At 41.8% G+C, this 14273-nt stretch overlaps 1 protein-coding gene across 4 annotated transcripts; it reads left to right on the top strand.

Annotated features, from left to right (window-relative positions):
- The first annotated feature begins 2875 nt into the window (after nt 1-2875).
- vgll2a (vestigial-like family member 2a) lies at nt 2876-12971 on the top strand. Of its 4 annotated transcripts, none has more exons than XR_011311853.1 (5): nt 2876-3039; nt 4792-5029; nt 7174-7665; nt 9815-9969; nt 10054-10137. XR_011311853.1 is itself a non-coding variant. In XM_069719058.1 (4 exons), the coding sequence occupies exons 1-4, from the start codon at nt 2962-2964 to the stop codon at nt 10152-10154; spliced, it is 909 nt and encodes a 302-aa protein (XP_069575159.1). In that variant the 5' UTR covers nt 2876-2961; the 3' UTR covers nt 10155-12971. The 4 variants fall into 4 exon arrangements, 2 of the variants coding, with proteins under 2 accessions (XP_069575159.1, XP_069575160.1); XR_011311852.1 differs by having other exon boundaries at nt 10072-10137; XM_069719058.1 differs by lacking the exon at nt 9815-9969 and having other exon boundaries at nt 10054-12971.
- The last annotated feature ends 1302 nt before the right edge of the window (nt 12972-14273 follow it).

Raw genomic sequence — 14273 nt, forward strand, 5'->3', positions numbered from 1 at the left:
CGGTCAGAATTACTACAACTTGTTACAAACATTAACGCGTGTCGGTTTTAAAGGCTTTTAAATCTCAAGATTTGAAATACGCGAGAAAAAAAAAGAGAAAAGGAACTTTTTTAAATTTCTGGTAATTGTGATTGTCAGCATTTAGAAAATTTCCTTGGATCGTCCATAAATGACCAAAAAAAAAAAAAAAAAAAAAAGTGTCCCGGCCCCCTTCTGGTGATTTTCTGTCATTAGATAATTTCTTCCAATAAACTTCCCCCAAATCCGTCTGAACGTTGAATGACACGTGCGGAAAAAAAGATGCCGAACATTCCTGATTGACAAATTCCTCGTTGAACCTTGGCGGTCCCAGTTCCTCGATATGATGGTTGAACCGATCGCGCCTGCGAGATGAGCTGAGCTGCGCTTCAATGGAAGATATTTTGGGGGTTTTAATAGCTCCGGCGGGCCACTTGTCAGAGAGGGAACAGGTGCGCCGCTTGTCGGAGGAGTCGGCCGTGAGGACAGTCGAGTGCCGGAGTGACAAAAGAGTCAGTACAAAGGATTTCTAGCGCACAAGGATTAAAAAAAAAACCCCAAAAAATGTCATAGTGTAACATCATGGTTGCACCTTTATTTATTTTTTGATCTGTAAAGTTTATTTGTAGTCCAAGTCAGCTCTCTTGCAGAAAATCTTACTGTACATCTTACTCGTTAAAAGTTTCTGAACTTTTAACACGCACGTAGGCTGATTTTGGGCAAAAACACGCTATTTCAGCTCATTAAAATAAGATGTATGAGGCTTAATGACAAGATAAATGGATCAATTGGAAATGGAAAAAGTTGAACGCTTTCCCTTTTGCCCTTCATAGGAATCGTCTTGATACAGATTCTTAAAATGATCTTTTAACGTGGAAAAAAAACGAGCTCAGTTTAATGATCTGTCAGCTGGAGACTTTAATTATGAGGAAGTTGCAAAAAAACAACAAAAAAAACATGCTCAGATTGAATAAATTGCAACTGACCACAAACTTTCCAGCGGTGCCGCCTGTCATCTTCACTCACGGCTGTAATCAAACATTTCGCTTGGTGTTGGGAATCCCGTGGACTTTTCTGCCGCTCTGGGTGTGGCGATCAGGTTGTGAAAACTCTTCATAGGAAACAGTAAATGCAGTCAGAGAGAGCTGTAATTCTCTGCGGGGGGGGGGGGGGGGTTTCGTAAACTTTTACTTTAGAAAGTGAGAAAAATATGACCCGAGACCTTCATCAACCGTAATAAGGCCTTTTATATATATATCTGCTAAGTTGCAAAATATTGTCTGCCAAATGCTAACTGGCTTTAATTCATAACGCCTACAGTAAAGCTGATATTATTCTCATGGTTCATTGTTTACAATTTTTTTAACCAATTTACCTTCAGCCAATCAGGACTCAGTCGCATCCTGAGTGCTGATTTCCTCGACAGACAGCTGCTAAACAAATCTACCGCCAAAAGAAAAACCGCCTTATGTGCACCTATGACAATCCCTGGAGCGACCCCCTCAGCACTGCTATACGTTAAATATCATAATTACAGAGTTCAGATCACTGTACCGACACCAAATGCAGCAAATAGTTGTCTCCAAAAAATCCATAGGGGAAAGTATTTGAAGGTAGCCTGACCTTTGAACTCCGGGCCAGTTCTCCGTGTTTTGCGTAATTCGGATAACAGATGAAAAACGAAAGACGATTTGGAACTCGCGGCATACAGCTCGGAAACAAACGCAAAAAATAAAATCGTTTTAAACCATCTTTTAAAAAAAAAAAAAAATTTTTTATATAAATTTTGTTCCCGTATGACTGCAGCTTGATAACTGTGACCCCTGACCTTTCTAGCGATGGCACCAAACCGGCAGCAAACTATTTGACCTTTTCGCCTGCTAGACTCTGGGAGGCCGCTGAGGGATTGTGGGAGTTCACAGCTTTACATTCCACTCGTTGGTCGGTTTCGTTTGTTTACTCAGTCAATTAGCAGGAAGTGGCAGTTGTTACATTCTCCACCGTGGCTTCAAACGCGTCGGGTGAAAAAAAAAAAATTAAAGCTCCGGGCGGGGGCGCGATCGTGACTCGACCGAACCCGTACGAATTTATTTGAATGCGTCTAAAAGTCCCAGAAAAGTAAGCTTGTTTTCCACCGATTGTTTTCAAGGTCAACGACGACTGCGTTCTAGACATTAGGGTTCAAATTCTCATGTAGCTCGAATGCAGCAAACTTAATTTCAGCAGCAGAAAACCTATTTGGAAGTATGAACACAAATAATAATAACACGTTTTTATTTGTACAGCAGCTTCCATACAAGAAATGCAGCTCAAAGTGCTTTAAAAACAGATTTAAAGGAACATTTAAAAATATAGAAAAAGAAATGAGATGGATAAGAACAGATAAAATTACCCACTTCAAAAACATGCATAAAATTAACCCAAAAATCACAAATTTATCAGGGAACCCGATATTGAAGCACATCAAATTATGCATGTGACATTATCAATCGTATAAAAAAAAAAATTGTTGGATCTTTACAAAAGTTTCAGGAAAACGAGTTAAAAGCAGATAAAAAATAAAAAAAAATAAAAAAAAAGTTTTAAAGCTTTTTGGGTCCGGTAATTAAAAGCCCGTTAAAAAGGCGGAGGTGGAGCTGCGGGCTCTGATTGGCGGGAGGGAGGCGTCATGCTGGGCGTGTGGCGGGAGGAGGAGGAGGAGGGTGGTGGTGGAGGGAGGATGTAAGGGGGGTGGTGGAGGGCTTCCCTTTCAGTGAGCCCATCAGCCGCAGTCCGGTGCGTAAAGAGCGCAGAGCAGAGCAGCAGAGAGAGCGAGAGAGACGCACTCTCTCCAACTCCTCCACCGCCGGGATTACCGCCGTTTTTTCCTCCCCGGTGTCCTCCGTCTCAACCAGACCTGCCCGCTCAATGAAGTTCGGCTCCTCTCCGTGATTCCGTTTCGCCATGAGCTGCCTGGATGTGATGTACCAAGTGTTTGGTCCTCAGCCTTATTTCAGCTCCTACAGCCCCTATCACCACCAGGTACGGGTCACCGATCGGCAACTGTGTTTTTTTTTTTTTTTTTTAAACATCAGCTCGGACTGGATTGAGTATATCGCCGCACTTTGGGGCTTTAAAAAAAAAAAAAAACTTTATTTTAAAGTCCTCAGAACTGGCGATTAGAACTAAATTGCGCGCGAGCAGAAGTGTCTCTTGCTGCCCTCACAGATTTTAACTATGGGATATACATTTATAAAAAAAACAACACAATTTATTAGCCTCTAAATAAGGTTGAGCAACCTGTAAATCAGCATTTTAAACCCCAGCAATGCGCAAAATACGGACTGCAGCAGCTCCAAATTCAGTGCGTAAAAACTTCACGCTCAGCAGGTTGGATTTAATATGGATATTAACTATATTTGTCCAAGTTAAAGAAAAGTCTTCTGCTTCAGGAGGCGGTGAGCAGATCTTCCTCCGGGCTCATTTCAGTTACTAAAAAGCATAAATGAAGTTAAGTTAAATATATTTAATGTTGTTTTTCTTATGGTTCTACCCTCTAAGCGCTTTTAATCAAGTTCAAACTGATGTATTGAAGTTTATTTCTGACTTTTTTGTTTTGTTTTGTTTGAGTTTTATGGTTTTGGTTTGTATTTTTCATTTTTTTTTTCTTCTCAGATGATTCATGTTCATAATTATTCAAGCAGCAACAGTTATTATTTCCACACAGCAAAATCACGTTTTATCTCCTCTATTGAAACAGTACTGTAGTTTTGGAGGAAAATTGTTCATGATATTATTCATCTCAATACATATTTGTCAGTATAATCGGATTACTGTAAATGCCATATTTACCTACTAATTTCATTTTTCTTACGTTAGTGTATGAGTGTCAGGAGTTTGACTACAGCAGGTCTTTTTTTTTTTTTTTTTCTCCCCCAGACCTGTTAAAGGGCTTTTTTTTTTCACTCTGTTAAAAGCTCTCAGTCAACATCCAGACATATTTCACATAGTGCCAAAACTCACTTTGTCTGTCACCTGAACAGCCGGCGCTGATTCCAGCTGCACAGGAGCTCATATTAGGATGGATTATTTCAAATAAATTATTTAGTGCATTTATCATAGAATAATATATATATATATATATATATTTATTTTGTATTTTTTTTTACAAAGTTATATGTCTAACTCTTATTTTGAGGGCGTTATAAAAGCCATAAACTGTATATTCTTTTCACAAAGTCAAATTTAAAAAAGAAAAATATGAAGTTTTTAGTTGTTGTTCTTTTCATCATCGCAGCAATAAGTGAAATATCCAATTTCAAAATGACCACAACGCTTAACGTGTTGATATTTCTGCGTGCAGCTTATTTAATGAAAGAGGGGTGAGATATTTGATAAAAAACTGTTGATCTTGAAGGTAAAAAATTACCAAAATAAACTTTTATACATTTCCAATAAAAGTGTTTTTTTTTTTCGTTTTTTTTTTCTTCTCATTTTTACATAAAAGCGACACCCTACATAAAAGATTTCTGCACTCTCATACATAATTCAGGTGGATTTACCTTCACACTGTAAACACCTGTTACCTAAAGGTCAAATGTCATGTTTTGTTTTCGGTCAATAACACCATGAAAGAACCCCCCCACCCCCCCCAAAAAAAAAACCAAACAAACTTTGGAATCCTTATAAATATGATACAAACAGGATGTTCTTCATATAACACCGTTCGAATCTGTGTCTCGTGTTATTTTTTTTTTTTTTTTTAATATATAAATATATTTTCTTTTCATGTAGAAACTGGCCTTGTACTCCAAAATGCAAGCCCCCCAGGACGGCCGGCTCGGCCCCCCGGCCATCAAAGAGGAGGACAAGGAGCTGCCGCCGGGCGCCGAGTACCTGAGCTCCCGCTGCGTCCTCTTCACCTACTTCCAGGGCGACATCAGCAGCGTGGTGGACGAACACTTCAGCCGAGCCCTCAGCCAGACGACCGCGTACCCGGCATCGAGCGGCGGCAGCCACAAGGCCGTAAGAGGTGTGTGTGTCTTTGTGTGTGTGTGTGTGTGTGTGTGTGTGTGTGTGTGTGTGTGTGTGTGTGTGTGTGTGTGTGTGTGTGTGCGCGCCATTGTCTTCCCTTCACGCAGCTTTTCTTTTTTGACCATCACAAGGACGCTAAAGTTCTCCCATGTTTTTTAGGTTGTTTTTTTTGAGTGGGGGATTTGTGTCTTCTGTTGTATGTTTAGTTTCCTCCATTTTCTTCTTTTGATCTCGTGGGAATGAAGCCGAACTTTGTCTCTGGTTTTTTTTTCCCCACAAGATTTCGACCACGCCACACGCTAATGTTGTCATGCAAAGAAAGAGAATAAAAAAAAAATTAAAAAAAAAAAATAAAAAATGATAACATCCTGCAAATCGTTTAATTCGGTCAGTTTAGTCAAAAGACAGACAAATGTAAAAAAAAAAAAAAAACTCGTCTGCTTTTATTGCAGGATTTCACTGACGGGTTTGTTTGACAGCATTTGGAATGACAACGTGGACTTTTAAAAATTATTTTTGCAATTTATTTATTTATTTTTGCTGCTTTTCAGCGTCTTTCAATTCAACCTTTTCTCACGAGTAAGAATTCACTCCTGCAACAGTTTTTTTTTTTTTTTTTTAAACAAGTGAAGAAAGCAGTTAGGGCAGTTTTGAAGGTCACGTTTTTTTTTTTCCCCCGCAGGCGTTGTAATAACAACCATCAATTCTCCAACTAATATTTGGGCAGTAAACGGCAAGATCTCCTTAAAAATCAGAGTTAGATCACTTGCAGCCTCCTTTATTTATCGATCAGTGATTAGACATCACGTATGGAGTATTTTCGTCTTGTTTCCCTCTTTTTTTTAAATTTTTTTTTAATGTATTTTAGATGTTACTTGCTGTCAAAAGGGAAAAAAGAGAGAGGAAGATGAGTTTGTCGTGTTGCTGACCTTGTCGAAATAACAAAAAATATTTCTGATTGAATGATATTTTGAGAAAATCTAAATTGTCGTTGGCAGTCCCTTTATCTGGACTGATCTGAATTCTTGCAACAGTAGTGATGCCTTCACAGGACCGGATTAGTGGTACGGGAATCATTTGGTGATATGATTATTTTTTTAATAAGCGCGTAAAAGGATCTTTGAATAATTTTGAGGACATTTTATTATTTCTTTTTTTAATTTTTTAAATTTTTTTTTTAATCTCATTTAATGTCACTGCGCTGGAGTGAAATTCTTTTTGAGCGCCACGTCAGCTGAGGATTCTCTTGTCAATGGTTTTTGTCAGCCGTGAAGTGAAGTGGTGTCCCCATCAAAACTCAACTTCGTTTGTACGAGTATAAAGGGAGGATAAAAAAAAAAAAAAAGTCGCACAGAAGGATTCATTCATTCGTTATTCTTTCGGTGAATCAGCCAGGCGCGCTTTTAATTTAATGTCTCTTTACAACCGTTTTTTTTTTTTTTTTTTTTTTTCAACTCCAGCACCTTTGTGGAACAAAACACATGTTTTCAAGTATTATTAATGTTCTGCACGGGGATATTTTACGTTACAGTAAAGTTGAATTGACTCGTTTTTAGTTAATTGAATGTTTTATCAATAAAATGTTCACAAAACGGTGACAAAATGTCAATCACAAAAAAACTAGATCCCCGGATATTTTTTTTTTTTTTTTTAAAGCAGCAGTCCAAAAACCCAAACATGTTGAGAAAAGCAGCAAATATTCACTTTCGCACACTGTATTTGACATTTGGCAAATAAGATGTCACCAAGGTACCCATTTAAAAAGGAACGGTTACATATGGCTGAATGCTAAATAATTACGTAATTACAAACGTTTCTCGGCAAAGACTCTCGAGGTCAAACGTGAACCTTCAACCTTCAAGTTTTAGAGCTATAATTTGAATTTTCTTTCTTCATTTAAATCAGGGGTCTTCAGTCAAATATCAATTTGTTATTGTTCACATAAAAAAAAGCTTATTCAGCTGGTTAGGGTGGAGCTCAGATATGTGAATAAATGTTACACTTTCAGTTTGTCAAAAAAGGTTGGAGATCGCTAACTTAGATTATTATTATTATTATTATTATTATTATTATTCGCTCTCATCTAATGAATAAATGGGGTTTTATTTATGAAGTAACTTTGTGGATTCCGTGTGTTCCCAGATGGATCTTTTCCGATGAACCAGAGAAGTTTCCCTCCGTCTTTCTGGAACAGCTCCTACCAGCCGTCGGTGTCCTCGGCGCTGGGCAGCGCTCTGTCCGCTCCCCACGCGGAGCTCTCCTTCCCCGGGGACCCGTACTCGTCCGCCTCCCTGCACAGCCACCTCCACCAGCCCAGCCCGGACGCCTGGCACCCGTCCCACCACCACCACCACCACCACCACCACCCGTACTCGCTAGGGGGCGCCATAAGCAGCCAGAGCCCGGCCTACCCGCGCCCGGGCGTCCACGAGATGTACGGCGCGGCGTTCGACCCGCGCTACGGCTCGCTGCTGGTGCCGTCGGTGAGGTCGCACCACCGCCTGACGTCCGGCGGCTCGGCGCCGGGGCCCAGCGCCTCGCCCTGCGACCTCGGGGGGAAGGGCGAGTCGGGGACGGCCTGGAGCGGCGCCTTCACCGGAGCCGGGGCGGAGATCGGACTCAACATGGACGCAGGTACTGTCCATTTTAACCTGAAAAAATACTCGCTTTGTTCAGATATCGAAGAACTCAAAAAAAAATGTATAAAAAAAAACAACCGTTAAATGGGGAGGGATGAAGGAAGAAACCTCGGGATGATTGACAGAGGACAGGTTGGAACTGAAGTATAGTCATAACACTCAGAACAACATCATCCGTCATCATTCAAACTTATGACAAAACAACTTAGTGGTTTTCCGTGAGCCAGCAGCCGAGCGATTTTTTTTTTCCTTCCAATCAAACGCCGCAGAGTTTAGTTTGGTTGGTTTCTGAGTTGGCAGCTTATGTCTTTATTTTCTGTCTTTATTTTCAGTTTGATAGAAATTAGAGATCTTCGCGAGTCAAATGGGACCAAAAAAAAAAAAAAAAGCCACCAGCCAAATCAAATCAAAGATCTAAAATCTAAAACAGTCTTGGGCAGTTGTTCCCAATAAAGCCCTTGGAGGGTAACACAAGATAGTTTCACCTCTTCGTTTGATTGATTGAGATGCTCCTGTGATACCTACTGTAACCTTTGACCTGTAGACTTCGTTGTGTTTTAAAGGGTCACGAGTTACTTACTGGTCAGAATCAATCTAGATGGTGTTTCACCGATGGTCGGCTTTAGTCGTGAGCCGACGTAGCTGATCCGATATCTTGTTCGCGATACGTAGGTTGAGTGCTGCTGTGGGTTATTTCTTGGAGTCGGTCGAGGCGACCCGTTATCATTCCCAGAGCGTCAGGTACCGCCGTTTTATCAAAGTCGTTCCCGGTAAACTCGCGTTTTGTTTTCTGTCAGGGTGGTTTTGGGTTCGGGCGCTAAAACCACGTGGTTACGTTTAGGATAATATCGTGGGTTTAGAGTTCAAATAAATACTTGAGTATGTTCCCACGTTGACTTTTGGTTCGTCACGGACTCGACCGCCCCGGGTGTCCCAGGTGAAAGTCCTCCTGCCCGACACCAAGTTTGCTCCTCTTTTTTTTTTTCTTTTTTTATATTTCGCGTGACCTTCGCGTGACCTTCTTCGACCCGCCTCTTCACGGGGACGTAAGGCAGCTTTAAGGTATCTCTTAGACGGCAAAAGCTTTGACACAGCGACATTATTCGCCGCCCCTGGGAACGACGAGCGAAGATAAAACCTCCGCTCAAACTTCAACCATAGAAACCAGATGGCCTTTTTACTTCCGCAAGAACTTCAAACGAGATGTTCTAAGAATGGTTTCTTGTAATATATTTAGTTTTTGGTGGAAGTCTGAAACAACAGAACAAACAAACTCGGGGGGGGGGCCCGGTTAGAGTTTACGTCGTTCCGTGATGTGTTTCTAATTAGCTTCGTGTTGGTAACCGGTGTCGGCGGTTTACAGACGTATCGGTGAAGCGTCGGAGACTTAAGAGCTTCTGACCGAGTCGATTTCCACGTGTTTACACGAGGAAACCAAAAGCAAGGCGAACGTGAAAAACGTGCCGGGGGGGGAGAGAAGGGGGGTGGGGGCTCGTGTAAACAAAATAAATCCCCAAAATTTCAGCCGCAGATGTGAGCGAGCAGCTTCGAAGGGGGATGAATGAAAACCACCTGTGGAAAAGAAGACGACGTTGGTGTTGACATTGAGAGCAGATTCGAATGGAGTTGTTTTTTTTTTTCTTCCCCCCCCTCTCACTCTACGTCGGACACACTTGAACCCTGTTTGTGCGGATGTCGACGTCGGTGCTTGTCAAAAAGCACGGTTGATTACTAAATGAGCCGCGTTCGATTTCGGGAAAAAAAAAGAAAAAAGAAAACATCCTCGGTCTGTTTCGACTGAATGAAAAAAAAAAATCAAAAATCAAAAGAGGAATTAAATGAAGATGTTTTTCCGCCTTTTCGACTTCCTCGAGTAGGTTTCTTCGAACCAACGGAACCCGTCCAGTCAATCGGCACCTTTAACACCTCCTGTCAACTCCCTCCCCCCCTCCTTTTTTTTTTTTTTTTTTTTTTTGTATTCCTGTTGCTGTCTTCGCTTTCACCCCCCCCCCCACCTCCATCACCTCCATCACCTCCGTCTCCACCTTTGGGGCATTTTGCTTTTCTAATCTCCCTGGTCTTGCCTCTTCCTCCTCTGCCTTTTTTTTTCTTTTCCTTTTTTTCTTCCTCTTTCCTCCTCTCAGGTCTGCAGGCTCAGGATAAAAGCAAGGATTTGTACTGGTTTTAGACTCCTTCTACTTTCTACCTTCAGCTGTAGCCCCTCTTTTCACCTCCTCCCGCTCTCCTCTTGTTGCTTCGCTGCTGTTTATGGGACAGAGAAGAGACAGACTGACCATCGGTGAGGCGGCAGGTTTTTTTTTTTGTGTGTTTTATTTTTTTCTGGTGTTTTGAGTTTTTATTTTTATTTTTTTTGCCGTAACAGCTTCTGGTCTACTTGCAGCTCTGTGTTACGGCGGACTGTGCAGCAGCAGCAGCAGCAGCAGCAGCGGTAGCGGCGGCGGCGGCGCAGCCCTGCTGAGCTGAAACGCCGACAGCGTGGATACAAAAAAGCGAAAAAGTTGAACTCGCAGGGGAAGGGAGACGGAGAATCTGGATCGGACACGGACGGAGACTCTTTTGTGCTTCTGTAACAGGCAGGGACGACATTCCTTTAACTGGGGGAAGAGAAAAAAAAAAAAAAAAAAAAGGAGTCTGGGGACAGACGGACGGAGACACATGCGGCTCGTCGGACTCCAAAAAGACGAGCGCGCTTTGAAGGACTTGGCAGGACTCGGCCTCTACTCGGGGAGAGGGGGGAGTTGGGGGGGGGGCAACTGGGCTCAGACACTTTGGGGAGGTGTGTTATGGCTGGAGGGGAAGGCCGAGTCGGTTGTCGAGGAGTCCAGACGGACGCCTCGGTTTACGCTGAGTTACGTTCCAGCCGGACAAATTACACCCAAACTGTTTTTTGGATGGATTTCAACAGATTTCAAAAAGATATTTAAAGCCATATTTGCAACTACAGACCTTCTCCCAACGTCCTTATTCTATACCACATACTAATTTAAAGAGGTTTGAGAACACGGAAAAACACGTTAAGCATGCTCATACTAAATCTTCTTTCTTTTTTTTTGGAGTGTAACTTGATGTAAACTATTGTCCAACAAAGCATTGCACAAAGTTAATAAATACATTTTGGACGGCAGCTGCGGAAAGATGTTGGAAAACATCCAAATCTTCAGTAAAAAAAAAAAAAAAAAAAGAAGTTTTTTTGATTTTTTTCATAAGTCATAATTTTGATGGATTCAGCGTCATTTTCAGATATATAAGACAGAAAAGCCCTTTTATCGTCTTCTTCGGGAGCAGTTTTTTTTTTGTTGGGTGCTACTTTCACGTACGAAGGTTCAGTTCAGCCGTTGACTCTTAGCGTTGAGTCGGGGATTCAAAAGTCATGACTGCATTTGGTTTGAGAAATTAGAAAGTTAGTTTCAACAGGATTGCACGTTCAATTTTTAGGACTAATTATACGATACCATTTGGTGCTTTTCTGTTTTCTATCTGTTTATGTTTAAAATCTTGAGGCTCCGGGACTCTTTTGGGCGCCTTAAGTTCTTGAAAAAAGACCAAATTGACAACAACGATCATAACTCAGAACCCATCGGTCCACTACAGCGTGCTGTTCAGTGTCACCTTTTGCTACTTGAGAATACCAGAATATTTGGGTCTGTTCACCCGCCGTAGAAAATTATTTCCAATCGTTGAACCTCACGTTCATTTCGAAACTATTTGAGCCGCCTTTAACCAATCGGCACCGACCGCCATATACGAAAACGAAACGCTACCATCGCTGCAACATTTAGAAAAAAAAGACTCGACTTCCTCACCGTTGAACAGCGAACAGGGTTTCCAGACTTTCATCGCGGCGAAGAAAACCGAAGCTTTAATGAGGTCGAAGCCATTTTGCCTAGCTCAAAGCGTGAAAAACCTCGTGGTTAACACAAGAACTAGCTGGTTGAGGCTTTAGGATCCGATCTTTTAAAAAAAAGTCCGCGTTGCTTTCTCACAGACTTGAATTCTCACCTCTTCTTCGACCCGTAGTTTACGCACGCTTAACTTCGTTTCACGTTTTAGGCGCCGCAAAGCGTGACTCTTGACGCGGGGGCCCTCTAGCGGACTGACGGGTGTATTACACATTTTGGTTCAAACGGAGTTAACGTGTGACGTAGAGCTCTGTGGACGTTTCATTTTTCCACCAAAATCGAACCCAGTTTTAACATAAAGTCACACGTTCGACGTCGAATTAATACTCGCTGCCAAATACAACTTCATCTGGTTGAAACTCATCCTACTTTTAGCAAAGAGAATCGATGTCACCGACACATCAAAAAAATACATATAACCCGACCTGTTAGCCAAGATATTTACATTTTGGTTGCACGGTGAATATTTCATGTAAAAACTGTCTGAATGGGCCAAATTTGCATAACTAGAGGCTTTAACTTGCTGTCGATTGACCGGACTGTGCTAACCTTTTTTTTTTTTTTTAACCATTTTATGTGACAAAATTTGTGGTGAGATTTAAAAAAAAAAACCAAAAAAAAAACCAACCTCTTCAACTGTGTCAACAAACAGAAATGTAAACTTCACACCGGTGACTCGCTGAGAGAGCGAAGAGGAGGCGAGGAGGGGTCTCGCCGATGAATGAGGAGAACGACGGCTATTTGAAGCCACTTGACTTTTTCTCTCCCTGCTCTCATGCAGCTGTCAACGACAACTGCTCCTCAACTCGGTGAACACACACACACACATGCACACGCACACGCACACACACACACACACACACACACACACACACACACACACACACACACACACGCACACACGCACACGCACACACGCACCGTCCCACTGTGCAGTGTTTTTCGGGGGCAGGCCTGTGAACTTAAATAAAGGGGAGCATTTAGTATGAGCTCCCCCCCTCCCTCCTCACCCCCTCCCCCCCCTCCCCTTGTACCGGGACAACTGGTGCGATTGGAAGTGAAGGCAGCAGAGGGACGCGCACACAACTGTCCCATAAAGTAATTTTTGAGGGGTGGACGTACATGTGTCTGTTTCTATACTTACAAGGATAAAAAAAAAAAAAAGGAAACGAAAAATTGAGGCGTCACGGTGTTGCTGTCACTTTTCGTAAACGGCTCTTAAATCGAAGATTTGGTTTATTGTACTTTATTGTATGGGTTAGGGTTAGTACTAACTAACCCTAACTAACTAACTAACTATTCGGTTTAAGAAATCCATGTCGCTTTCCTGTTTTAGCCGTCCAACCTACTTCAGAAATGCTCGTCACGTGACCTTCATCACGTGGACCAACCGTCACTCCGACGCGACGTTGTACGCTTTTTTTTTTTTTTTTTTTTTTTTTTTTGCCGATTCATCGCAAATCGCCCGTCGCGTCGTTTCGGTTCGACGACGCGTCGGTACGACTGTTTACTAAAGTCAGTCAGCTTTCTCGATGCGACGTATCGCGTCGCGCTTTTAACGGTTTCTGGCCGACTTATGACAAAGAACACAAAACCATTTTTGTGGGGTTTTTTTTAAGGACACCGGCCTCGATTCACCAAATATTTTTTAAGCGGGTTCGGAGTTATTTTTTTGTGTTGACTGTTTGGTAACAAAAACAAAACATTCAAGCCGGGTTTCGATCAATAATAAAAAAAAATAAAAAAATTTAAATCCTTGAAAATATAGCGATGAGTTATCGTGTGTGCGTCTGAAAATCGACTCCTGCTGCGGCCATTTTTTGTTTTTTTTATATAAAACTGATATCTCCTCCTTCCTTCCTTCCAGGTACATACTGTAAAATCAGCAGCTGAGCATGAAGCGTCGTTCTATGTGAATATATTTATATATTGCCTAAAGTATTGTTTTCTGTCGATCTCTGTGTGTATTTGCTGTTTGCCTGTAAATATAAAGTAACGGCACTAAAACGATGTCTCGGCTCTCGGTCGCCGAAGAAGGTTGTTTTTTTTGTTGTTGTTTCAACGCGGGTTTACCGCTGAGTAAATAAAGCGCTGTTTGATGTCAGTGTTTTTGCCTGTTGTTAACTACACGTTCACAAGTTATGTGTCTGTCGTTAGGACTCTGAAAAAGCTGCACGTCATACTATTTATCGATGAGCTGGACGTGCTTGGCGTCTCATTTTGCGGTTTCTTTTGCGTCCTTTCGCATCTTTTTGAGCTTTCGAGTGTGTTTGAGGACTTTCGGCGTGTCTGTCGACTTGTGTCGCATCTTCTTCAGCCGTCTCTTTTTCATTTGGTTTGTGTTTTCTTTGTGGCCAGTTTGCATTTCTAACGGTCTCCGATGTTGTCGGCTGCTCTTTGAAGTCGTCTTGCGTCTCTTTGCAGTTCGTTTACGTCTCTCTTGTGTCATGTCATGTCTCGTTTGATTGACTCCCAACTATGAAGGTGAACAGTTATCAAAACAGCCATTGTATTGATGGCACTGTTACGAATTATACTTTTGAAATTTTTGTATTTATTATTCAATAATGCCTATAGGGAAGTTTCTCATCATGCACGGCAGACTTGCGGAAATAAGTGTTGACTTTATTTGTGTTCCTGCTTTTTTGTTTTCCACGTTTGTTTGTTTGTTTGTTTATTTTAT

Source organism: Brachyistius frenatus, unplaced genomic scaffold (assembly GCF_029030835.1).
Source record: "Brachyistius frenatus isolate BFR_SWC_R1_liver_20210118 unplaced genomic scaffold, ASM2903083v1 Contig_205, whole genome shotgun sequence".
Lineage (NCBI taxonomy): Eukaryota > Metazoa > Chordata > Actinopteri > Embiotocidae > Brachyistius > Brachyistius frenatus.